Source organism: Saimiri boliviensis, chromosome 12 (assembly GCF_048565385.1).
Source record: "Saimiri boliviensis isolate mSaiBol1 chromosome 12, mSaiBol1.pri, whole genome shotgun sequence".
In the NCBI taxonomy this organism is placed as follows: Eukaryota; Metazoa; Chordata; class Mammalia; order Primates; family Cebidae; genus Saimiri; species Saimiri boliviensis.
In genome coordinates, this window is record NC_133460.1 from 36,977,702 (window position 1) to 37,005,187 (window position 27,486).

At 44.5% G+C, this 27,486-nt stretch overlaps 1 protein-coding gene across 3 annotated transcripts in view; it reads left to right on the forward strand.

Annotated features, from left to right (window-relative positions):
• The window catches only part of XYLT1 (xylosyltransferase 1), a 382,463-nt gene extending 375,759 nt beyond the window's left edge, over positions 1-6,704 (forward strand). For all 3 annotated transcript variants that reach the window (XM_010339434.3, XM_074382237.1, XM_074382238.1), the window contains one exon: positions 141-6,704. In XM_010339434.3, coding sequence (XP_010337736.3) covers positions 141-463 — 323 coding nt within the window. In that variant the 3' untranslated portion in view covers positions 464-6,704. The remainder of the gene's footprint in view (positions 1-140) is intronic.
• The last annotated feature ends 20,782 nt before the right edge of the window (positions 6,705-27,486 follow it).

The following is a 27,486-nucleotide window of genomic DNA, read 5'->3' on the forward strand; positions in this document are numbered from 1 at the left end:
TAAACCTCATGAGATTGTCATGTGAACTGAATGAGGTGATGCATGGCGCCCCGTGCAGCACCAGGCATGGGCTAAGTATTAATAGGCATCCTATTGGTGGCCCTTCTTCTGATGCTGGAATTGTTCCTTTTGGCTTTCAGAGGAGGCACTGAAGCTGCACAATGGACCCCTCCGCAACGCCTACATGGAGCAGAGTTTCCAGAGCCTGAACCCCGTCCTCAGCCTGCCCATCAGCCCCGCCCAGGTGGAGCAGGCACGGAGGAACGCGGCCTCCACGGGCGCAGCGCTGGAGGGGTGGCTGGACTCGCTGGTGGGCGGGATGTGGACCGCCATGGACATCTGTGCCACGGGTCCCACGGCCTGCCCGGTCATGCAGACCTGCAGCCAGACAGCCTGGAGCTCCTTCAGCCCTGACCCCAAGTCGGAGCTGGGGGCAGTCAAACCCGATGGCCGGCTCAGGTAGCACTGGGCATGAGGAGTGGGCTACAGCAGGATCTCAACGGGAAAGCAGCCAGAGGGGTTGTGGGGCCTGAACCCTGGCGTCCCACCCCTGGGGGAGGCCGTTTGTGAACGGGTCTTTCCTGCCATAGAATGATGGAGAAGGTCGGTCAGCAGTCAAAGCAGGATCAGCCAACAGCCTGCCTTTGGCAAGCTAGGGTGGGAGGCCTCAGTCCCTGCACTGTGACGGTCTCACGTCTTCTGGTTGATCCTCACGTCCTACAGGTTCCTTGTCTTCCCCCTCCCATGACCCACCCCTGCCCCCAGATGAGTGATTTTCAAACTTTTATTTTGAGCAGCAGAACTTTGTTCACTGAGCACAGTCATACGTGGAAGTTTAAGGTGCAGACGAAATCCAAGCTGCTCTGGTTGAAGCTGAGGAGTGCAAGATTCCCTCCCAAAGCTCAGCCCTCTGGGCAGTTCCCTTGCCCAGGGTATCTCCTATGGTACCTCTTCAGAACCCAAGGGCTCTGCAAACACCAGTTTGATAAGCACTGCCCAGACTGACCATGGGTTCGAAACTCCAGCCCTGCCCTTTGGTTCATCTTTCTGCTCCTTTTAACTGGGGGATACTTGTGCTAGCCTTGAAAGTCATGGTCATGGGCCCTTTCCCTTGGAGGCTGCAGCCTCGGGAGAGCACTGAGCCTCTCAGCAGCCCTCCTTGGGTTGAGCCATTCCCCTTATTAACTAGATGAGTAGGAAAGCCTTTTGATGTGGCATGGCCAAGGTCCAGTCACAAATGCAACTGCCACCTGTCCAGGGGTCCGAGCCGCCTTCCCTCAATGCTGCCACACAAAGCTGCAGCAATAGGATGAGATTCGTGAGCACCAAACACAAGACCATGACCTTCTTTGATCCTTGAAAATGGGAACATTGAGGGCCATGACCGTGAAACTCACAAGACAACGCCATGAAACTCACAAGGCAATGCTTGGAGCAAAACTCCTGAGCTAGACAGCACAGCAATGCCCATCCCCTGCCAGAGCCCTTCCGTTCTGAGGTCAGACACACAAAACCTTTGTCAATTGCACACCGGTGCTGTTGGGAGTGACCAAACCACATGAACCAGACTTTTCCCATCCAGGAAATAGCATTACAGATTTGGTTTTTAATTTCATGCCCCTTCTTATCCAGGATGCAAACAGTCTCAACCGGACATGCAACCTGTAAGTGGGAAGGTTGTTTAAACAACTAAAACCAGTATGATTTCAGTGTTTGAGTTACCAGAAACCCAAAGGGTTTCCTTGCCATGGGCCCCCCGGAGGTCCATCCCTCGGAGGTCGGCCTCCCTTCCTGCTGTAATCCCACCTCTCCTGAATGAATGGATTCCCTTGGAAAAAGGTCTCACCCCTGGTAGCCATCTGTCCTTCCCATAGAGAAGCAGTTCTGACATCTCTCCAGCATGGGTTTGAAGGGGCTGCCCTTCACTTTGTGTGACCTGTCCCAAGCCTAGAGAGATGCGTGGCCCCATCCCAAGCCTACCAAGGCAGGATGTCCAGTTGGCAATGGAGAACATAGAGAAGGGACACTTTAGATATTTATTATTTATATGTTTTAGTCGATGACTAATTAGTAGGTGCTGTTTTTGCAGCTTGTCAATTACGTTCTTATTAACTGAAGCTGCCTTTATTCACAAAAGGCCCCTTTTCCCACCCCCTGGTGTCTCTCTCTTGGTCTCTCTCTCTCTCTGTCTACCCCCATCCTTCTCATCCTCAGAGTAAAGCAGGGGCATTGAACACCATGCAAAGAAAGCTCCAACCTGCATCTTCCACTGGCTTGGTGTGGGGTGCCTTGGGGACCACTGGAGCCTCGTTTTTTCCTTATGCAGACTGTCAGTCTCATCCCTCCCTCTGATTCCAAGAGTGTTGGAATTCCTGAGCCTCCTATCCTCCTCCCTCCACCCCAGGCACAAGGAGGTGACAGGCTGAAGACTTGGAGGGTGGGCGGGGAATGTGCTGGCTGCAGAGAGCTTGGGCCATCCTTGCTTTGCTCCATGGATGACTTCCCATGGTCCATCTAATCATGGGCATCCATGTGACCTTAACAGAGGAAAACAGGCTCCTTTGAGGGAGATCCGTCTTAGGAAGAAGGTAGTCAGATCCAGGCAGCAGAGCCCAGGAGCTAGCCATTATCAACAGTGATTCCAGGAATCTCAGAGTAGCTTTCTTAGAAAGCCCTATAATCTCTTACAGACTCCATGGCGGCCACGAGCTGGGTGCCACATCCTCTTGCTGCCCCCAGCGTCTGCCTCTGGCCAGGGTTTCCCTGGGGCTGCTGAAGTCACTTCGGGAGCTTCCCATTCACCCTCCTTTGCCAGACCTCTAGTGCTCTGTTTTTTTCGCAGCGTTATTTGCAGTGGCTTTGGGGACTGAACCGTGGCAAGTCCCTGTGCATAATGTGAACCTGCAGACTTCAAGACGGGGCCCCTCCTGCACCCAGTAACCTATCTGCTTTTTTTTTTTTTTTTTTTTTTTGTAATCCTGGAACAAGTGGAGAAATGACAGAGCTGGCTGACTCTAGGGACCCTTCCCTTTTTCTCTTGGCTTAATTCATTGCTCACCACAACTAATTCGAGGAGCTGAGAAGTCACACAGGGTATTCCTCTGCCTTCTCTAATTTTATTAATAGACCAGAGAATAAGATTGCTGATATTACATTTTGTGTAAAGAAAAAAAAAAAAGGAAAATTCCAAACAAAGCCCAGCATGATTTGAGAAAAGATGCTTTTGCAGGGAACATAATTTTTTTCAACCTGCCCGAGAATGCTTTATCTGTTGGAAGCCATCGGTCAGACGGCCTAGAGCATGGGCTGTGGAGGGTTTCAAAAGCATAGGGCTGTAGTCTCTGGAAGCCTATTACAGCCTGCAGGGCATAGCAACCATGAGCTGAGCCAGTGACGAGGTCCCTGGAAACTCTGGAAGTAAAGGTGGGCCTTGGGGTGTTGGTTGGTGGAGAGAAGCAAGCACTCCATAAGCTGCAGCACTGTACAGTTCCCCACCCACCAAGTGACATTCAGGCAGAAATTAAACTCAGGAGACAGCCAGCCTTCCCATGCCCCACTTGCCTTCCCTGGGCCACGCGTAAAGCGGTGTGTCTCCAAGGAGGGAGTGAGCAGTTCCCAATGTTGTAAGAAGTGCCCTGCTTTCTTCCTTTGCGGGGGCGGAAAAAAGGCTTTTCTGGTGAGATCATGAGCCCTTCTGGCTTCATTTCTCCTTGTGGGTTTAACTTCTAAAATGCAAGCGGGGTTTAGACATGAAGAGCAGAACCACAGGACACGCCCCTCCTCTTGCTCACAGCAGTTGTTTCTGCGCTGGGCACACGTTTGGGTGTTTGAAGACCTTGTTTTCCTCTGGTTCTCTAGTTTGCAAACAACACGGAAGACACTGGCTGGAACCTCAAAAAAAAAGATGCAGAAAGTAGAGCAGTAGCTACCAGGAGTAGGATGTGAATAAAGAGCCCTTCCACAACCAAGTTCTCTGAGGATTTGGAGCACCAGCTCCCCAGCGGCATCCGGTGGTGGAGAGGTGTACATTCTAGAAACAGCCGTCACACTCCGCTTTAAAGACAGCAAGCTAGGCCTGCATGATCAGAGACACGCTCTGTGGTCAGGGTACAAATGCTTCTGGGGCCCAGGATACTAGCATAAATAAGTGAAATGGTTGGTGTGGGAAAAGAGAGTGGTGGCGGGGTTGGGGACTGCGTTCTTACTGGCATGCACGTGACCTACCCAGAATGAGCAGCTGCTACTCGACCCAACCTATCAATGTATGTAATAATGTAAGCACAGTGTAGTTGAATCTTCCAATTTGGAAAGGAAGCCAGAAATCCAGATTTTTATTTAAAAATCTCATTTTTCAATGTCGGGTTTTTTTTTTTTTTTCCTAACAGATAGTGAGCAAATAAAAATTCTGCTGTTCTACGTGTGCACTGCCAGCAACCTCTGCTCTCTGGAGAGGTGTTTTAAAGTGAGATTAGTCCTTGCCCTGGTAGAGAAGGAAAAAAGCCAGCATCAAGTCAGGGCAAAAAGAACGGCTCATGTTCAACTCTGAAGGGAATGGAGACCTCTTGCTAAGTCATTCCCCACCCCCAAGAGACCATTCCACAGAGGAGGAATGGATTGGTCAGCTCTCCTGGTCCCAAGATTGTGCTGAAGGGAAGAAGAAACAGAATCTGGAGATATGGACTGCTGCCCCTCAGACATGCAGAGGTCCATGGATGCCTGGGGCTACACCTTGTGGGACTCCATCAAACCAGGCAGAAAGGGCAAAGAGGGTCTAGAAGGAGGAGGAAGAGGAGGTGGTGGGGTATGAAATAGCCAGGCTCTCTCCAAATCCCAAGTGTTAGCAACCATCTTGCCCTGTCCCTGGAAGCCTCTTTGGAAACCACAAAGAGCTGTGCTGGCTCACGGGATGTCCTCTTTGCTTCTGCCTCAGTTACCTTACTTTGCCCATGGGTCTACCACAGGCGCTACCTCATTGTGTCTGCTGAGAAGTTTACCTGGGGTGGGGGGAGGAGGATAAAGGTGTCCAAATCTGCTTGAGCTGAATGTATGATCTATGCAAATTCTCCCTCTCCTCCCTCTCGCTCTTCCTCTCTGGCTCTCTAACTTAGAAGGTTTTTTTTTTTTTTTCTTTTGTTTTTACCTTGCAAACAAGATACTGTATAGGACCCTCTTGAGATGGAGGAGGGCTTTCTTGCGCCACCTGTGTCTACCCATCACGTTGTCTTTGGCTCTGGTCTTGCCAAGCTCCATGCAGGGAGAAAGTGGCCTCTCTTCCCTCTCCACTTGGCTGGGAATATTCCAACTGCCTCTGCCTACAGACACCACCAGAAAGTGGGTTCTACACCTTGTCACCCCCATCCCTACCGCCCTCATGTTCCTCCAACTTGCTTCTCCCATCCCTCCTTCCAAACACAAACAAAAAAGCCTTAGGTTTCTCCTTTGTGAAATGTGGCCTTAACATTATTTTTGGGAAGCTGACCATCCTTTCCCTCCCATCTCCACCAACATCACAGAAGAAAGAGCATCGGGAAGTGTCTGTGGCAGCCTCCTAAGGGAGGGGCTGCCAATCTGTAGTTTGCAGATGCTATAGAAATTGCTTACAAATGTCGTCTTTAAGAAAAATGTTCTTATATTTTTCTTGCGGGCAAAATGAAGGCTTGGGTGCTCATCTAAAGCTCAGCCAACTCCTGAAGCACTCTCAGAGCATATTGCTGCTGTAACGGGCTGGCTTCATTACCGGCGGAGTGCTCAAAAAGGCTTTGCGAACCTCCCCTGCCCCCAAGACTGGGTGACTTTATGTACTTCAAGGGTAAATCAGGAAACGTTCTCCATTTCTCTCTTCGTCCTTCCTGCCTGGAAAGTGATAGCACTAAATATTCCCAGCAGATGGGTAGTGTCCTCAAAGGGATCACCCTCTTCCTACCTTCCGACTCTCTTCTTTACCCTTCCGTTGCTCCAGCGCTGATGGAGGCCAAAGACAACCCCAGGGTTTTCATAGGAAATTCACTGGAATTGTGCGCGATTGTCTTTGTAGTCCTTTTGTCTTTTTTTTTTTTTTTTAAATATTATGTTGTCAATAGCATTTGTTTGGGTATTTGTTTTAGAGGCCTCACTCTAAGTTATTACCGTCCCCCTCATTGTTTTCAGAGACATGTGGTGATATAGTTTTTAAAAATAACTATTTTGTTATAGATCATAATATGCATAAAACTGTACAGAAATATTTTGTAATGTGTTGATTTTAAAAAAAAAAATCTGTAAATAAAGTTTTAAAAGAATTCAAATGGCACACACTGAAATATGTAGATATTTTGCTACTTATTTAAAGGAGTATTTTAAGAGATATTGAACTATCTGAAATTGACCAGTAATCAAAGTTCCAGTCATCTGAATGCTTTTCCTTGAGGTAGAATGTGATTCTCAGAAATGACTGCATTACCTGCCCATTTTTGCACCCTTTCTGTCTTTTAATTTAGCCGAAAAACAACAACAACAACAACAACAAAATTGTGCCTTAGCTGTATTTTTTTGTCTAGGGGAGTTTGTTTCTGTCTGACAAAGCAAAATTTTTGCAGAAAACAGTGGATGTATTAAATACTGTATCATACCAAAAACACTGCAGGTGTATATAGATGCTTTCTGTCATACTGTGTTTTCAGATGCAGAATTTTAAAATTAAAAAAAAAAATGCTGTCTTTATGGAACAGTGGCTGTATGGCTTCTTTTCGGCAATATTGTACATCTTTACACAATCTCACATTCTCTTCTGTCATCTGCATGGTGTAGATAGGATGACTATATAATTTATCATCCAAACTGGGATACTTTTGAGAGTTAAAGCAGGCACCAAGTGGATGGGATGCTGAGACTACAGGCATAAATGACCTCTCCTGGGAAAACCTGGGTGTGTGGACACATTTCCCTTATAAAAACTGCTGTCATCTTCTAACTGCATTATATCAACAACCTCCTATAAGTAATTTATTCTCCTGGTTGAGGCAGAAGTATATGATTTTAAACTCTGATTGAGTAGAAAATAAATAAGAAGGGACTGCTACAAAAAATTGCAGTTCCTATACCCAACTGGTTAGTTGGTAAACCTGTTTTCCTTTCCTCTTTACCACAGGGACTGCACTTCCCAGACTGCCCTGCTCTTACCTGTGGCCATGTGACTGACTCAGGCCAATGGAATAGCTAGACTATGTTTCCCAGACTTCCTTGCTCTTAGCCATGGTCATGTGACTGTCTCAGGCCAATGGAATGTAGGTAGAATACGTACTGGTACCTCTAGCCCTGGTCCCAGAGAGGAGAGAATGCAGTCTCTCGTCTTTCAGTCTTTCCCCATTTTCCAGATCAAATGTTTTGAATCACCTTGATTTTGTGCATCCATTGAGTTGACCTATTCTGGTGGTCTTTTTGAAAACTCTGTACAACCTCTACCTTAAAGAAAGGCAGAGACACAATTCAGAAGGTAACTGAGCCCCTGCAAACGTACATAAAAGACCTCTTGACCAGAGTCACCCTACTGACTATGACATGAAAAGAATTAAGCATGTATTTTGTTATGCCCCTGAGAATTTCAGTTACGGCAGCTAGCCTTACCTTAATGAATCCATCTGAAAAGGAAATTCAGACGTTTCTTTGGGAAAATCCACATTTTAGTTCCTTCACTCAGTAGGTAAAGTTACAGAGAGCCAGACAGGTGAAAGCATTTGCCTGAAGCTACCCGTGGTCATCAGTGTCAAGTCTAGAACCAAAGTTTCCCATCTTCCAAAGAGACTTTCATAAGTCATTGGAAAGACCAGTTCCTCCACCCCTGAGGTTGGCTCACTATTATGTGTATATGTTGGCTTCTGAGGGCTATGGCCAGGGGTTGGGAGCCCAGGTGGCTGAGTTGTAAAGATGCTTCTAATTCACCCTTCAGAATCCTTAAAGGCAGACAGGGACTGAGACCTAAAAAGGATTTTAGCAGCTAGAACAAAATAGGCTAGGTATCTCCCTGTTAGACAAAAAGGCAAATATATGGGGAGCTGTGTCAGCTTCAGCCTCCTTGAGTTTGACTCAGGAGAGATAGTGAATGACTCCATATTTAGAAAGACCGATGGACCCAAGATTCATCTGTCAAAACCTCTTTCCAGCCTAACCTTACAGCCAACCTCCCTTTCCTCTGCCCAGAGATAAGTCCTCAAAAACTGAGTTCAGTTGCAAGGGAAGAATACATTCCTAAAATCTTCATAGGAGTAAGGATCACAACTATCTTGTTCACTGTGGTGCCCCCAGTATTTAGCACAGTGAGCCCAGTGTATGGGCACTCAGTGAATAGTGAACAGACAAGTGAATGAGACCATGTATCTTAATTAACAATACGGGCATGGGGCCATTTGTCCAATATTCTGTCTTTACAACCATCATTTGATGGATATTATTTGTCAAAATACGGCTCATTTTAAAGTGCACTGTGATTTTTACCTTCAATAATGAGGTTTCTGGGCCTACTGAAGAGTTGGTTGGAATTTCTTTCCTACTTACTTGGTTTAAATCCACTGAATTCATGATTTTCAAGAGTTTTTTTTTTTTCTTTAAGGGGAATATTTTTTCCAAAATTGTACCTTAAACTTCTCTATATATAATTTAAAAAAAAAAAAAAAAGACTTAAAAACGGGTGAGTAGAAAGGCTGCCCTGGATAAAGTGGGAATAGAAGGCTCTGTCTCAGCAGTGCACCCACCCCAACCAGCCAGCCTCCTTTACGGCTCCATGGGATACGTAGATGACCATGCTTTGAAACCCACACCACACCGATGGTAGAAACATCTAGGCTTTTCGTAGGGTTGGCTTTGAGGCCTTGCTGCCAAGGTGCTGAAAGCTGAGTTCTAGGCTGGGTCTCTGAGCATGAGACCAAACCGAGAGTAATTCACTCCACCTAGTGTCGGAAAGTTTTAAGGGTGGAAACTTAGAGGTGGGGCAAAAAGGAGGTATGGCTGGCCCGACATCCCGTTTTGGCAACTCCTGATCCTGTGCATTCATAATTAGTTCATCTGTTCTACTGCTCTGCCTGTAAACCTCCTCAGCCCTAACCCTGATAGGGAGTCCTGGCCTGAGAACAAAGAGGCCCCGGCCCTTCCCAGCTTTGGCTGTGCCACTGATTTGCTGTGTGATCATGATGACTCTCTTTTCCACAATGGGTCTCAGTCCCCTCTGCTGACAAATAAATGGGAGAATGGGGCCCATTTACACCTGAGGTCCATTCAAGTTCAGATATGTAAGCGCACAGCCAAATTCACACCCAGCACCCAATACAGAACATGTTAACCTGCCAGCTCCGTGCAAGGAAAGTTTCCCAAGATGTGATTTTTGAGGTTCACCTCTATGTTAGTTAAGGTTCTTTCACTTGCAAATAGGAACCCTGACTTTGACTTAAGGGTCAGATCATCCTGTGTCCAGTTCACAGAAGTGTAATCAGAATGGAAATGTATTGGGTTATGAAACTTTAGAAGATAACAATTAAAATACAAATTATAAGAACTAAGAGATCACTTGGGGGCTCAAGAACTGAAACTGGAGCCCCAATATTAAAGTGCCCTCTTCCTCCATTTTTGCTGGCCCCCGTTTGAGTAGATTATCTCCCACAGACAGCTGACTCCACATGGTAAAGAAAGAAGGCCCCACAAGTTCCTGCTTCTTGTCCTTTGAATCCGTAACACAAAAACTATCCGTGTCCTTTGTCCTCATTGCCAAAAGGGATGGCTCTAACTCTGGAGCTATCACTCAGATCAGGCAAACAAGGTGCTAACAATTGGCTGAGCCTGGATCATCTGCTCACCCCTGTGACCAGAGGATTGGATAGGAAAGTGATTGGCAGCCCCATCCCAATTACATGATAGGAGTAGAAGAGAAGCGTGTCCCCAGAGGGAGAGGATGGTGCCGAACAGACAAAAACAACAGATGTCCATTCACTGCCACAGCCAACTGCAGGCCCAGGTGGCTTCTCCGCTTGCCAGTCCAATTCGTTTCTGCTCCTCAAGCGCCCAAATTATCTCCTCCCAGTTCCTCTATACCTCCCTAAAGAGAAGGGCTCTGGGCCTATCTTAAGCAAATCGTTTTAAATAACGATCACATGGATGGTGTCGATGATTTCACCCTCACTTAATTAGCTGTGGAGTGTTTATGCCTATGGAATATGATGGATTTCTCCCTGTATCCTGGGCACAGGACATGTTAAAAAGGCCCTTGTTACAGCCCTTTCCTAATTATGGTGGGTGATTCTACCTTGCTGCAGGAACCAGGGCCTGTTACCTGCCACAAAGAGCAGCATCTCTCTCTACATTTCTGTAGCGTCACCATCCCAGGTTCCACACTGAGCTCTCCACTGCCCTGTCCCCTCGGCAGGCACTCAAAACGCTGTGCTAGCCAATGCATCCATCATGTGGTGTCTGTGGCTTGCTAAGTTGGTGGGATAAGCTTCTAAACATGGAGCTGCTGAGAACAGCAATGGCTAACCCCGTGGTAGAAAGCACTGGTAATGGAGGGGCTATCAGGCATCAGAGCAGACTGGGTGAGACTCCAGAGAAATACCTGGAACATTTTCCAAATTATACATCAAGACCGATCCACCTACTGCCAATTTTCAAGTGCCTCTGACCAAAATAAGGACCCCCTCCTCCAACTTAAGGGTCAGATAATCCTGTGTACAAACACTCGTTTTTTCATCATGATTAGCTAAGTCAGATTTGAGACAAGTTCCCTAATATCTCTGGGCCTCAGATTCCCTATATAAACATGTTAGGGATAACAATTCCCCATAAAGCTGCTGGGAGAATTTTTTAAAAGACAAAGTACGTGAAATAGATAGCCTAGTATCTGCATGCAGAAAGCGCTCAGTAAGTATCAGTTATCACTTGCCTTCTCACTCCCAAGGTGAAAGTTCCTTGAGGGCAAGGATAGTGTCTACATTCTCAGCACACATTAAATGCCTTGACAAGGTAAGCTATTGTGCCAGTGCCTGATGAATGAATGAATGAGCATGTGAACCGGACTGCTGCGACATCCATCATTCCCTCAGGGGCATTCCATTTTGTCTGGTCCCCACAATCTGTATTGCAGACTGGGTATCTTCCTTAAGCCTCCCTTTGTGACAAGATAGCATCACCTTGACTTCAGAGATTTCAATGAGGTTTTTTTTTCAAAACACCCCAAAACAAGGGAGACACAGTATTGCTTCCCCAATCTCTTTGGAGGTTCCTGGAGAGAATCAAGTTCAGCTACAACCCTGGATCTCATTTCCACTGAATTGGCTCATTTTACAGATCACCCCTTTATTCTGCAAGTTTTCTTTTTCTCCTTTCTGCATTATATGACCTCTCCCTAGTAAGTACCCTGACCCCTTTATTCCCCCAAATACTACTGTAAATACGTTAGTGCTTTACAATAGCATTGTGCTATGTGGAAAGCAGGTTTTACCAAGGTGCTCAGATAATGGATTGCATGAGATTTCAAATGATTTAGAGCAGGCGTCCCCAAACTTTTTACACAGGGGGCCAGTTCACTGTCCCTCAGACCGTTGGAGGGCCGCCACATACTGTGCTTCTCTCACTGACCACCAATGAAAGAGGTGCCCCTTCCTGAAGTGCGGCGGGAGGCCGGATAAATGGCCTCAGGGGGCCGCATGCGGCCCTCGGGCCATAGTTTGGGGACGCCTGATTTAGAGTATACATACCCCCATTCCTGGAAGTTTTAGAAATCTCTCATTGGTCACCTGCCTGGGCAATCTCCAGCTTCCAGACATGTTTCCATCTCTCTCTCTTTATTCCCTGTCTGTCCTACCTGCTCTCCTGCACCTGGCAAGATATTCTGTGATCTCTTTTCATCCCACTGACTCTGCAGACCAGCCCCTAAGAACTTCACACTCTATACCTTAAGAATACTGGAAGGCTAAGTCCTCTCTTAAGTTCCAAGCTTCTATGTCCTTACGTGACAGGAGATCTGATGCCAGTTATGATGACAGTTACTACAAAACACTTCCATCTCCTTCACCCCACTTACTCTAATTTAATATAATCCCTGGGTTCCATGTAGTGTCTGAGCATTTTGGCTCTATTCCATAGGTAAGGCTTTTCAAAATTTTTTTCTAAAACCTTTGGGGCCTCCTTCACCACCAAGAAATTATTTGAGCAACACTGGCCTGAGTCTCATTCTATCATCAGCATCTGCTAATTTAATCAAGGACGGGGTTGTGAGCAGGGAGGTTACAAATGTTCAAAGATGAAACTGGATGAACTCCAGGAGCAAGAATTTCTCAGAACGAAGAACACTGACATTCTAGGGTTGGGTCCAATAAAGTACGCTTCTTCCTGCCAATTTCATTTTTCAGCCTTGACTAGTCATGGCCTGGATCAGCAGATAGTAGTATCACCTTTGTCATCAAGGAGCCTAGGATTTATTAATCTAATATGGGTATTGGCCCAAACTTGGCTTCAAAGAAACAGGAGAAGAGCAAACTGGGAGACTAGGAATATGGAGTCCTAACTGCACCCTAAGTCAGAGTCTGACCTTTAACCAGGTATCTAATTTCTCCATTTTTCAAGTTCGCTTCCTTTGTCATATGCGTAATAATAGCTACCTGGAGGCAGTACTGGTGATGCAAATTGAAGGAGCACTAACCAAGTAACTTGAGTTTGAGTTATGAACCCTCCTCTGTCTGTTGCATGAATTTGAGGCAGTCACTCAACTTGCTGTGATACATTTTTTTCATTTCTTTAAAAAGAAAGAGGGAGGCCATCTTATCTAGGTGTTGAGAGCCACTAGTTTAATCTCACATGAACCCTTCATAGTAAAGGTAAGAGGTCATGTAAGATTAAACTGGTGGCTCTCAACCATGGCAATACAAGAGAGTCACCTGGGTGGGTTTTAAACATTCTGATGCCCAAGTGACAATCTAGACCCATTAAATCAGAATCTCTGGAGGTGGAACCCAGGTATCAGCAAGTGTTGTGCTGTTGTTGTTGTTTGTTTTTTGGAGGTTTTGTTTTGTTTTGTTTTGTTTTTGAGACTGAGTCTTGCTCTGTCACCTAGGCTGGAATGCAATGGTGAGATCTCAGCTCACTGCCTCCCAGGTTCAAGTGATTCTCCTGCCTCAGCCCCCTGGGTAACTAGGATTACAGGCACCCACCATCATGCCTGGCTAATTTTTGTAATTTTGTAGAGATGGGGTTTCACCATGCTGACCAGACCGGTCTTGAACGCCTGACCTCAGGTGATCCTCCCAGCTTGGCCTCCCGAAGTGCTGGGATTACACGCATGAGCCATTGTGCCTGGTCAGCATCAGTAATTTTTAAAGCTCACAGGTGATTCCAACGTGCAGTTATAGCTGAGTACCACTAGACTAAATGGATGTCAAACCTTTCCCCAAACATTGGGGATTATCATTATTACCCTACACTTACATTAGCCCTTCATGTGATAAAAAGGCAATGCCCCACTTGAGTTGACAGATTTCACACACACACACACACACACACACACACACCAGTGGCTCACCTTGTTAAAATCAGCACCGCAAGGATGGACGTGAGATTCAGGGTATTAACAGAAAATATCTGGATTTGCTCCAGTTTCTCTAAAATGTAAGCTTTAGAATCATACATCTCAAGAACTGGGAGGAATAGTACAAATATATTGCATAGTCTATCCCTTTGCCTGTGGGAAATGTAGTGCTTCAACCACAGCAGACAGTCTGGTCTTCATGAGTTCTCTGGGGTGGGGATGGGGACTCCATCACCTGCTACCACTCAACCTCAGCTTTCTTTCAGATTCCCCACCACCCAAGCAGCTGACTCAGCCTCCCTCAATCCTTGCTCATGCTGTGCAGTCTCTTGACATATATATGAGTGACCCCCGCCCAGCTTTATCTTCCAGAGCCAAATGAGAATGTGCTGCCTACTTGGAAGCTTCCCATATCACAAAGACCCTTCCTTGACTGTCCTTCACTGATATCTCCTCAATAAACCAGGGGTGCTGGAGAGAAAGTGAACCCAGTAAACTGCAGATTTGCCCATGACTAGGCTGACACTATTTCGTGGCTGGCCTTAGGCTGTCCTACTGGGAGAAGTATGTCTTCCCAGTTTATTTATGAAGCTTATCTAGAAATGGGATCATATCTTCTAAACCCTAACCCACTCCAAGTGTGTGCCATGGAGCACAGCATCATCATATCCTTGGAGCTTGTTAGGAAAACAGACTCTAGGCCTGTACCCCAGACCTACTAAATCAGAATCCACACTTTAGCGAGACACCTGTGTGATTTGCAGGCATGCCCATTAATGTTTGAGAAGCAATGATCTATACCTTTCAGGCATCTTGAAGGTCACTGATCCACCAAATAAGTGGTTACTAAACAGTATTTAAGGAACTGTGATAGAATTTAGAAATATTCTAAATACTGTGAAGGGAAGCAAGTCTTCATTCTGGAAGCACTCATGGTCAGACAATGAAAACTCAGTGTGCTAAGAGCTAATTTAGGGGTAAGAGCAGGATACTGTAATGGCAGGATACAAGGAGCCCTAATATTCACCAATTCTTTGAAACTCCTTCGTTCAAGGAGTAGAGCATAATTTCCTTCCCTCTTAAGTGTGAGATGGACTGATTGGAATTTCTTCTAACAAAAAGAATACAATAGAAGTGTGTCACTTCAGAGACCAGGACGTACAGGCATTGCAGCTTCCCCCAACCCTTTCTTGAATTGCTCATTCTGGGGTGTATTAGTCTGTTCTCATGCTGCTAATAAAGACATAACCAAGACTGGGTAATTTATAAAGGAATGGGGTTTAATAGGCTCACAGTTCCACAGGGTTTTGGAGGCCTCACAATCATGGCAAAAGACGAAGGAAGAGCAAAGGGACGTCTTACATGGCAGCAGGCAAGAGAGAGTTTGTGCAGGGGAGCTGCCCTTTACAAAAGCATCAGATCAGGTGGGCACAGTGGCTCACATGGCAAAACCCCATCTGTACTAAAAATACAAAAATTAGCCAGGCATGGTCACACATACCTGTACTACCAGCTACTTGGGAGGGTGAAGCAGGAATATCGCTTGAACCCAAGAGACAGAAGTGGCAGTGAGCCGAGATCGTGCCACTACACTCCAGCCTGGGAGACACTGTGAGACTCCATCTCAGGAGGAAAAAAAAAAAAAGAAAGAAAAAAACCATCCGATCTCACGAGACTTACTCACTGCCACAAGTACAATATGAAGAAAACTGCCCCTGAGATTCAATTACCTCCCACTGAGTCTCTCCCATGACATGCGGGAATCATGGGAGCTACATATCGAGATGAGATTTGATTGGGGACACACAAACCGTATTACGGGTGAAGTCAACTGCCAAGTTGAAAGGACATTCAATAGTCTTATGAAGAAGCCCGCAAAATGAGGAACTGAGGCCCTCTGCCAACACCCATCAGAGGGTGCTATCTTCAAGGCAGACTCTCCAGCCCCAGTCAAGCTTTCAGATGACAGCAGCCCTGGCCAACACCATGACTACAACTCATGAGAGACTTTGAACCAGAAGCATCCAAGTCAACCACTCCTGAATTTCTGAGCCCCAGAAAAATATGAGATGATGTTTGCTGTTTTAAGGTGTTAGGTTTGGGGTGATTTGTTAAGCAGCAGCAGAAAGCTAATACAGGTACATAACCACATCCTGAAAAAACAAGGCAGGCCCCCACTAAAGGAAGTCATCTCTAATCTAGGACCTGAATGGCATATGGAAGCTAGCCAGGCAATATAGGTAGGAAAGAGTGTTCCAGAGAAGACAAAAGGCCTGTTAGAGAGTACGTGACACTCTGCAGTAATTAAAAGTGATTTAGACAGTATAGCGTTAGATGATGCTGGAAAGGCTTCCAGGAATCAGGTTATGCAGGCCCTCATGGGCTACAAAGAAGAACCTTGACTACCTTGAAGACCATGTGGGATTTTCATTGGCATTTGAGTGACATGGTCAGATTCATGCTTTGAAACATTTATCCTCGGATCTTGGGAAGAGTAGGCCAAAAGAGAGGCAAGATGAAACATGGGGAGACCAGAGACCAGGCTACTGAAACAGTCCAGGTGAGAGATTATAGAAATTTGGACTACAGTGAGGCTTCTGTAAACATGATGTGCTTATTTATTGCTTGGAGATGTGACTGCATTGCTGACTGGAGGGTCTTCTGTTTCCCAGCATGCATCTGTTGACTGGCTCTGCACCTGTAATCTCGGGTAGGACTTAGAGGTAAAAGGCGAGGTGGTAAAAGAGCAATTTTTTATCAGGACGCTGGCCAGCACCCCTGCTATCCCCCAGGAACTAAGCTTGTGAAGCAATGAAAACTCGGATCTTGGAGGCAGCTCCAAGGGAAACTAAATCCAAAATGCCTCATCTGGGAGCTGAGGACAATAAAGTCTCTTCTCATGCCTCCTCAATCTCAAAAGATGACAGGTTCTCTGTCCAGAATAGACAAATCTATATATAAAGGAAGTAGATTTGTGGTTGTCTAGGACTGGAGGTAGGGTGTGGGGTACAGGAGGGTGATAACTGAAGATAGCAGAGTTTCTTTTTGGAGTGAGGAAAATGTTCTAAAATTGACTGTGGTGATGATTCCACAATTCTAATACTCCAAAATCCATTGATTTATGTTTTCAATGGATGAATTCTATGGTATATGAATTATATCTCAACAAAGCTTCTCAAAAATATATTTTCTTCTCATATTTAATGAAAATACAAGTATCAGATGGAAATGCTGCCTGACATTATATATTTAGTTGATTATTGTTTACTAGCCTCAGCTAGAATATAAGCTTGATGTGGAACTTTGCCTATTTTATTCACCACTGCTACCCCAGAGTGCAAAACAGAGCCTGGCATATAATAGGTGCTCAAAAAAAGATTCCTTAAATGAATAAATGAATGAGCATTTTGACCAAATCATCCGAAGCAAATCCTCTTCTTTTTCTAATGGAAAAAGCGTCCTTCCTCGTTTCAAAGGTCCAGTGGGGTGGCATGGTTTTCCATAAAAGTACCCTGGAGCAAGCCGCCGCAAGTAACCCATGATATCAGCATCCATGCAGAAACTTAATTCCTAGCAGCTTTGGGATTCAACCATCACAGTGGTGGGCTCCTCTTCCATTTGACACTATCCATTTTAAACTAGCTGATTCAGCACCAATTAACACTCATTAATCTAATTTTCTTGAAATTGGATAAGCACACACAGAAGTTCACAGAGTATAAAAAATTGCTGGAAACCAGAGAGAAATACCTCTTCTGGCTTCCTAGCCTCTGAAGGTATAAGGGGCGCTTCCAGCAGGAAGTAGAAAGCAAGTAGCAGTTCGTGGTCACGTTCTATAAAGACTTAATGTCTTATCAGGGGCTTAAGCAATAGGAGGTCACATAACAGGCCCTGTTAGGCTGGTGTGGAGCCAGAACCCAAGGAATGAATCATGGTACCCCTTCCAGTTTTATGTGTTCTGATGCCTGTTCATGAACCCATGTTCTTTCATTCAGCCTTGAGATATGAGTAGGAATGGATTCATCCATCCGATGGGTGAGGGCATGAAGCCAAAAGGTGTTGGATGACTCTCTTATGAACCCAGAGTTAGTGCAGGAGTCCTTGTAGCAAACTTACTAAGCCCATGAATTTTAAAATCAGACCCAAGTTTGAATGCTAATTTTGCCACCATTCTCTGGCCTTAGACTGATAAGTTAATATCTCCAAGCCCCAGTTTCCTCATCTGCAAATTAAACAACATCTACAAATTAACTAGATAATGCATATAAAATGTTTATCGCAGGGCTGGGAAAAAATACATATACATACATATACATATATATACATATATATACATATATATATATATATATATATATGTTGTTGATAAATGTTAGCTAAAAAAAAAATACTATTCAGGGTAGGGTGAAGTGGCTCATGTTTGCAATCCCAGCACTTTGAGAGGCTGAGGTGGGTGGATCTCCCGAGGTCAGCAGTTCAAGACCAGCCTCGCTAATATGGTGAAACCCCATCTCTACTAAAAATACAAAAATTAGCCAGGTGTGGTGGTGCACACCTATAACCCCAGCTACTCGGGAGGCTGAGGCAGGAGAATCACTTGAACCCAGGAGGCAGAGGGCCCAGTGAGCCAAGATCCCACCACTGCACTCCAGCTTGGGCAACACAGTGAAACTCTGTCTCAAGAAACAAACAAAACAAACAAACAAAAAACCATTCAGGCTCTTTCTGCCATATGTTTTGTGAAAATCTTCAATACACCATGTTTTCCTAATAAATAACCATCTTGGCCAGGCATGGTGGCTCACACCTTTAATCCCAGCACTTTGGGAGGCTAAGGCAAGAAGATCACTTGAGGTCAGGAATTTGAGACTAGCCTGGACAACATAGCAAGATGCTCTATCTACAAAAAAAATTAAAAATTAGCCAGGCATAGTGTACATGCTTGTAGTCCCAGCTACTAGGGAGGCTGAGGTGGGAGGATCATTTGATCCCAGGAATTTGAAGGTGCAGTGAGATGTATTCACACAACTGCACTCCAGCCTGGGCAACAGAGCCAGACCCTGTCTCAAATAAATGAATAAATTAGTAATGATCATGAGCCTTCCCATTCCTTTCTCAGTCCCTCCTGAATGAACCTCAGCTTAAATGGTAAGGTCTAAATAAATCTCTAATTCATGGCATCTATGTATTCAGTGCAGCTTTGTTGAGCACCTATTACACACCAGGTCCTCGGCTAGCTGCTTACTGCAATTTTAAAAATAAAAGGCTCTATGCCTACCTTCAAGAGGCTTGTAATACTGGATAATATAAGATAAAAGTACAGACAAAATGGGGTAAGAAAATGCCAAGTAATATGATTTCCTGATGCTCTGACTTGCCCTCATACCTCCCCAATTACAAATTCTCTACTCTATTCCATCATCAGCTTTTCCCCCATGGCTCCAGAAAAGATCCTGTTAGCCTAAGTTTGCAAACATAAGTCTCTGTAGTTGAGGAGTGCTGGGTGTAATTATTCAGTTTCCCAACTATATAGTATTTACACAGTGCCTACTATGTGTCAGGAACTCTATACTGAGTTCAAAATGGTAACCTAACAGATATGATCCCATTTCTGGTGGCGCTTAGAAACTGGATAGATGAGAGCTGCTAATATAATAGGCTTGTAAATTAATGTAAAATTGCAACTACAAAGCAGTGAATGAGAGAATATAATGCTGTAAGAACGTATCATAAGGGCACAGGAACCTGTCAGGGAGGTTAGAAAAGTCTTCATGAGAAACAGAGGCTGAATCTGAGCTTTGATACATGGTGATGGCTTAAACAGCATGCAGAGAAGGGAAGAGCTTCTAGAGTGGAGAAAGTCACATGAGCAAAAGCTGTACTGCGGGAAGAGCCCTGTGCACGTGAGGAGACATGGCAGCTGGACCACAGGAACGCTGGGAGATAGTGGAAGATGATGTTGCAGTAGATGAGAACCAGACAGGGGCACACTGGAAAGCCTTGTTAGGATTCTTAGTCACCAAATAATGAGCTACCAGAGAAGATTTGACTGAGGTTGCGGGGTGCTGGCATGGGACAAGATAATCCTATTGGTGTTTTAAAGTGTGAATGAGCTAAGGAGGCTGTAGGTGGGTGGGGGCGGGGGGTGCAAAAGCAGACCAAGCACAATGGGAGAGTGCTGGGTGTGGAAGTTAGAGAGAAGGGCAGATCATTCACTACACTGCAGGCCAGGGCTAGGAGCTTGAACTTAAATCTATTTGTAATGGAAAGACTGAACTCTGCTGTGCAGAGGATGGATGGAAGTGAGCCACCCTGCATAGGAATGAGGAAAACAGGTATGCAGCTACTGTGATTGACCAAACGGGACTTGACTGACCAGGATGGGAGAAGGGGGAAGAATAGATACAGTGGGAATGGAGAGAAATGGTAAGATTCAAGAGCTGCTTAAGACACTGCAGGGTCTCCAGGAATAGACATATGCAGGGCAGTGAGAAACCAGGCAAGTTAAGTTACCTACCTAATATTCAGGAGCTGTCTTTGGAAAAGGCTGGCCTGGAAAGGTGCCCTTAGACAGAGACGGCTGCACTGGCTTCAACAGGATACCCTATAAGACGTGTTTCTTTTCCCAAGGAATCAAGTCACGTGGCTGATTGCAACAGAGCTCTTTAGAGAGAAAGTCTTGCTGTTTTTTTATTCCATTGAGGAATCTTGGGCTGAGCTTTGTAGTTATGGAGTCATCAATAAAATCAAGGCAAGAATTCCAAAGGCACCAAGCATGAGCCTGCATTCCTTCATGTTAGTGAATATTTCCCTGTTGTATCTACTTCTTCAGTAAGCCTTGGAGATATTTTTTGAATGAGCCACGATTCTCAAAGGCAATGCAAAGAGTTCCTGTGGGGTAAGATTCTATTTTCAATTTCAAATAGTCCCCAGATCCCTTCTGCTTTTCAGCACAAGAAAATATGCCTTCAAGAAACAAAATGTCTGAAAATGCTGCTATTTTTGCTGAAATTAAAGTCCTAGATTCGTTTCCTTTCTAGAGAAATGCAGTAGGTTAATTTTCCTTCCTGAGGAAGGTGTTCCTCTAAATGTAGGATTCTCAGCTGAAGACAATTTTCCACCCCCGTGGGACACTTGGCAATGTCTGTAGACATATTTGGTTGTCACGGCTTGGGAGTACTACAGGAATCTAGTGACTAGAAGCCAGGGATATTGTTCAACATCCTACAATTCACAGGACAATCTCTCCCACACACACACACCAAGAATCATATGGCCAAGTATGACAATAGTGCAAAGGTTAAGAAATTTTTCTATAAACCTCATCTACATTGCCTTTATTATGGCATTCTGTATGCTGAACATAGAAATAATGTTATTCACATCCTTCAGGTAATGTCAGATGAAAGAATGAATGGGTAGATGGATGGATAGGCATGTGGATGAATAAATAAATGGATGAATAAGTAATTGAGAATTAGCCAAATGAATAAATAAGTAGATAAATGACTAACAACATTAACAAGTTAATAAATTTAAAAAGAACTAACATATACTTAGCATTTACATCCTCTGTACACCATGCTAAAGCCTTCACTTGGGACTGCGTTTCAAGTCTTCCTCAGTGGTCACATTTCTAGCAAGATCTTCCATGAAGCTGTCATCAATACCATCAGCTTTCCTATCTCCCTCTTTAGTGTTATCCTTGCAGATATGGGCAGCGATTTTTTGCCTGTTGCATTGACTTCAGTGCCTTCAGCACCAAGGGCAGTGCTGGACACTTAGAGAACCCTGACCTTGAATATTTGTTCATTAATAACGTATCTTAACGCTTTCAGTGAACCAATGAGAAGGGTAAATTTTTTGGCTTTGCATAGCAAAGTGAAGACACTGAAGCCCAGAAATGTCATGCAATTTGTTCAAGGACCTGCAGCTGTTGAGTGGCAGGGCCAGAATTCCTTCCAACCCTAAAGGACACCCTCAACTGTCAAGTAGTATTGCCTCTTTTAAGAATGAATGAGTACAGGTCAGTTCCCTCAAAGACTTTACTTGACTACAGTTGAAGTTCTAAACACAGAATACCACTGGTCCCTAGTCTATCTCCCCAACTCTCAATTCCTTTTCTTCCCCAGGTGAAGCAATGACTGAACAAAGATTGCTGAGCTTTGGCAAGGAAGAAAAGGAATATATCCACTAGGCTGGCTCGCTTAGAGGTGGGCCAGACTCAGAGGAATGTGCTAAAGGAGTGATGGACTCCAGTCTTTGTTTCAGCTTACAAACTTCAGTTGGCTGCTAAGAGACTGTACAAAGGGGGGCCCATTAGAAGCCTCCAGAACCCACATGCAGTTACATCATACCAGGTCCTTTCTTTATACAAATGCAAATAGTGCAAGGGCAGGCTCTGCCTGCAATCTGTGCTGCATATGATAAGGGGATTTCTGTTTGGGTCCCAAGAAATCCTGTCTCATGGGGGTTGGGCTGGAGGAACCAAATGGTCTGGGAGGGGTCTTCATTCAGTGCCGGTTTCCAAAGGACTTAAATATTAATTAACATGCAATCCAATCCCCACTCCACAATCAGGACCTATCCTAATTAATTCAGTGATCCTGTGGTATTATTTCCAACCTTGCACTAATGGCATTTCCAGTCCCTAAGCAGGGAGAGCATTTATTTCATGGCCCCGCCTACTGGGAAAGTATGACATCTTCTATGCAGGTTCAGTGAAAGCCTCTCACTCCTGGAACTATTTCCTTGCCTGTGCTTATCAAACGTAATCCAAACAAGGTGGGCACTAAAGGGCAGTAAACAACCTCAGAGCAACCCTATTTTCTCCACAAGCCAGCTGTGGTTGGAATCTTCTGATTTAGAAAAGAACATGATTCCTGATGAGACAGGTTTTATGACTCACTGTTAAAATGACAAAAGAAGTGTAGCAAGGATAACTAATCCACAGCTACCTAACCCACAACAAAGGACCTGACATTCAACACATTTTATTCCACAGATCTTTATAGAGTTCCTACTACAACTAAACATAATCCAGAAAATGAAGATTTAAGCTGAACGAGAGAGACAATATCCTCCTCGTCTTGAAGTTTACATTAAGCCAAGAGGTAACAAATAGGTAAATGAGACAGGAGGTCAGTAGGACTGGTTTCACAAGATACAGGTCACAATGACCCTGCTGATAAAACAGGATGCACTAAAGAAGCTGGCCAAAACCCCGAAAACCAAGATGGTGATGAAAGAAAGAAACGTGATGAAAGTGACCTCTGGTCATCCTCACTGCTCATTATACAGTAATTAAAATATATTAACATACTAAAGAAAACTCCCACCAGTGCCATGACAGTTTACAAATGCCATGGCAACATCTGGAAGTTACCCTACGTGGTCTGAAATGGGGAAGAACCCTAAGTTCCAGGAATTTCCTGCTCTCTTTTCAGAGGAATTCTAATCACAGTGACCCCATCTTGAATAGGGGCTAAGTAAAATAAGGATGAGACCTGCTGGGCTGCATTCCCACAAGGTTAGGCATTCTTAGTCACGGGATGAGATAGGAGGTATGCAGGACTGGTATCACAAGACACAGGTCATAAAGCCCCTGCTGATAAAACAGGATGCAGGAAAGATGTCAGCCAAAACCCATCAAATCCAAGATGGAGACAAAAGTGATCTCTGGTCATTCTCACTGCTCATTATATGCTAATTAGAATGTATTAGCATGCTAAATGCAGATCAAAACCACATCAAGATACCATCTCACACCAGTTAGAATGGCGATCATTAAAATATCTGGAGACAACAGATGCTGGAGAGGATGGGGAGAAATAGGAACACTTTTACACTGTTGGTGGGAGTGTAAACTAGTTCAACCATTGTGGAAGACAGTGTAGTGATTCCTCAAGGACCTAGAAATAGAAATTCCATTTGACCCAGCAATCCTATTACTGGGTATATATCCAAAGGATTATAAATTGTTCTACTATAAGGACACATGTACATGAATGTTCATTGCAGCACTGTTTGCCATAGCAAAGACCTGGAACCAACCCAAATGCCCATTGATGATGGAATGGACAGGGAAAATGTGGCACATATACACCATGGAATACTATGCAGCCATCAAAAACAATGAGTTTGTATACTTTGTAGGGACAAGGATGAATCTGGAAACCATCATTCTCAGCAAACTGACACAAGAACAGAAAATCAAACACCACATGTTCTCACTTATAGGTGGGTGTTGAACAATGAGAATACATGAACACAGGGAGGGGAGCATCACACACTGGGGGCTGTTGGGTGAAACTAGGGGAGGGACAGTGGGCGGTAGGGAGTTGGGGAGGGATAACATGGGGAGAAATGTCAGATATATATGATGGGGAGGAAGGCAGCAAACCACACTGCCATGTATGTACCTATGCAACAATCCTGCATGTTCTTCACATGTACCCCAAAACCTAAAATGCAATAAAACATAAAAAAAGAATATATTAGCATGCTAAAAGACACTCCCACAAGTGCTATGACAGTTTACAAATGCCATGACAATGTTCAGAGGTTATCCTATGTAAGTCTAAAAAGGGGAGGAACCCTCAGTTCCAGGAATTCCCTGCTTCTTTCCCACGAAACTCATGAATAATCCACCCCATATTTAGTATATAGTCAAGAAATAACCATAAGTATCCTCAGTTGAGCAGCCCAATCACTGCTCTGTCTATGGAGTAGCCATTCTTTGGTTTCTTTACTTTCTTTCTAAACTTGCTTTCACTTTACTGTGCCTCCTGGCTCTTGAATTCCTTCCTGTGTAAAGCCAAGAGCCCACATGGCCTTCTGGGCTGAACCCCAATTTTGGGACTTGCCTTGTGACATAAATAAATAGAAATATCAGCTAATGACAAGGGCTATGGAGATAATAAAGCACAGTGATATAGGGAAGACATGAATGAAAAACAGGAAGGGTGACTGTCAGGCCTCCATGGGCAAGCCCAGACCCAGAAAGTTTAGTCCTGCCTGCCGCGGCTGAGCACCCCTGACCCCTCACAACCCCCACCCCACCTGCGCTGGCCATTATCTCTGATCACCTAGCAGAGCCTCCCTATGACATAAACTTCCCCTCACCCCATGCTGCCATCTTAACTGTCATTATGATAATGTGAATACCGTTCACCCCACCGTACCATCTTAACTACTTTTATCCCACCCGCCATTGTAACTGAACTTAGGTAATGTATACTCCTTGCCCCTACCTCCACCACTGTAACTGATCTTACTATGTAACTTTCCACTGCCCACCCTAAACCTATAAAACCAACTCCTATCCCACAGCCCTTTGCTAACGCCCTTTTTGGCCTCAACCCACCTGCACCCAGGTGGACAAACAGCCAGGTTGCTCACACAAAGCCTGTTTGAGGGGGGCTCTTCATTCAAAGTGCACTTTTTTTTAACAGTGACCACATCTCAATTCATCCAGGACTCTCCTGCTTTAAACCTACCATCCTGGCTGAATTGGAGTTAAAGTCCCATTTTACCCCATATAAGTGCTCAAGGTTGGGCAATAAATTATATGGTCACCTTGCAAATGACCATAGCATGATGCCTGTCACTCTACAGCTACATGAGACCACAGGTAGGTGGTCAGAGAAGGCCCAAGGAGGTAACAATTCAGCTAAGGCAGAATGTGATGATAAATCAGCCATAGACGATCCAAAGGAAAGTCATCCTGGGCTGAAAGAACTTGTAAACAAAAAATAAAATTCTAAGCCCCCCCCACCACCCCAATCATCTGAACAGATCACTCCTCTTGGCCAAGGGCAATTCAAAGTTACCTTGAAAAACTAGTTCAGTCCATGATGGAAAAGCCAGTTGCAGCTCAGGAAAAGCTGACCAGCATTAACATCAACACAGACCTTAAGTCTGATAAGAAACATTTACAATCTATTCTCCCAGAAGCCTGCTACCTGGAAGCTTCATCTGCATGACACATGTTTGATCTCCACAACCCAGTATTGTACCCCAGACATTCCTCTGTATTGATTCCAGGTTTGTAGATAATAACTTAGCTCTTTAAACCGACGACCAATCAGAAAATCTTTAAGTCTGACTATGACCTGGAAACCTCTGCTTCGAGTTGTCCAACCTTTCCAGATTGAACAAATGTGCATCTTACCTGTATTGATTGATGTCTCATATCTCCGTAAAATCTACAAAGGCATCCTGACAACCTTGGGTGTATGTCATCAGGACCTCCTGAGGCTGTACCACAGTGCATCCTTAACCTTGGTGAAATAAGCTTTCTAAATTGATTAAGACCTGTCTCAGATACTTCAGGGTTCACAAACCCAAGTACAATGTCTGGAGGGAGACATGGGTGTCTTACAGAGGAGCAGTGTAGCAGGAACATGATGAAGAGAAGCAGAGCATGAGCTGAGATTGTAGATAGGGTCAGGGATCTGTTCACATGGAACCATGAAAATGTGGGTACAGAGCCTAAACTGAATTCTAAGAGGCATGGGGAGCCATTGGAAGTTTTAAAGAAAGAAGTAACAGGAGTCTGATTTTTAAAAGATGACTATTGCAGCACTACTTACAATAGCAAAGACTTGTAACCAACCCAAATGCCCATCAATGATAGACTGGAGAAAGAAAATGTGGCAGACATATAGCATGGAATACCATGCAGCCATAAAAAAGAATGAGTTCTTGTCTTTTACAGGAACATGGATGAAGCTAGAAGCCATCATTCTCAGCAAACTAACACAGGAACAGAAAACCAACCACCACATGTTCTCACTCCTAAGTGGGAGCTGAACAATGAGAACACATGGACACAGGGAGGGGAACATCACACACTGGGGCCTGTTGGAGAGTGGGAAGCAAGGGGAAGGAGAGCATCAGGACAAATACCTAATGCATGCAGGGCTTAAAACCTAGACGAGAGGTTCATAGGTGCAGCAAGCCACCATAGTACATATATACCTATGTAACAAACCTGCACATTCTGCACATGTATCCCAGAACTTAAAGTAAAATTTAAAAAAAAAAAAGATGACTCAGCTGCAATGAAGAAAATAGATTTTAAAAAGCCATGAGTCAAAACAGAAAGTTCAATTAGGAAGTTATTGCCACAGCCAAGATAATGGAAGGTGGATAAAGAAAGTTGGTACCGGTGGTGGTAGAGATCAGGAAACTGCAATGGACTCAGACAGTTTTTTTGAGACAGGGCTCACAGTACTTACCAATAGGTTAGATGCACAGAGCATGAGCAAAAGAAAAGAATCCTAAGTTTTGGCTGGAGCAACTTTTGGACTAGGATGCTTAGAGCCCAAGAGGTGAGTGAAGATGAGATTTCCTACAAAGATTTAACATGAAGCAGGAGTGACAGTTCACTGAAGGGCTTGTTATTAGCCAGGCACTGCATCAAGCATTGTACACCTGAATCTCGCTTAATCCTCACAATTCTCCTAAGGGCAAATACTATCATTGCCTCTGTTTTACAGGAAAAGGAAAAGATCAGTATAATTTTTACACAAGTGATCAGACCTTAATTTTTGCATGCGTGATTGAGGTGTGGTTCAAGGATGAGTGGCAGGATTTGTGTAACATCAAACCCTAGAGGAAATAGAGCGGAATGTCATGGGGATAAAAGGCAACCTCATTTCACTGAGATCTAAGATTTTTGCTGTGAAATGACTAATTGCCTTTAATAAACATTTAAGTGGTTGAAAGTAATCATGGGAACCCTTGCAAGACAATATTTTAGAGAAGGTTGCAAAGAGAGGAATAGTCCTTCACTGTACCTTCCTTTAGAGACTCTTAAGAGAAAACTTCGTCCAAAGTCTTAAGTAAGGAATTGAAAGAAACTTAGAAGATAATGTAATTCAGGAAAATGGCTTGGAATGAAGGATTCTGCCTCCTCCAGGCTGGGGCTGGGACCATAGGAG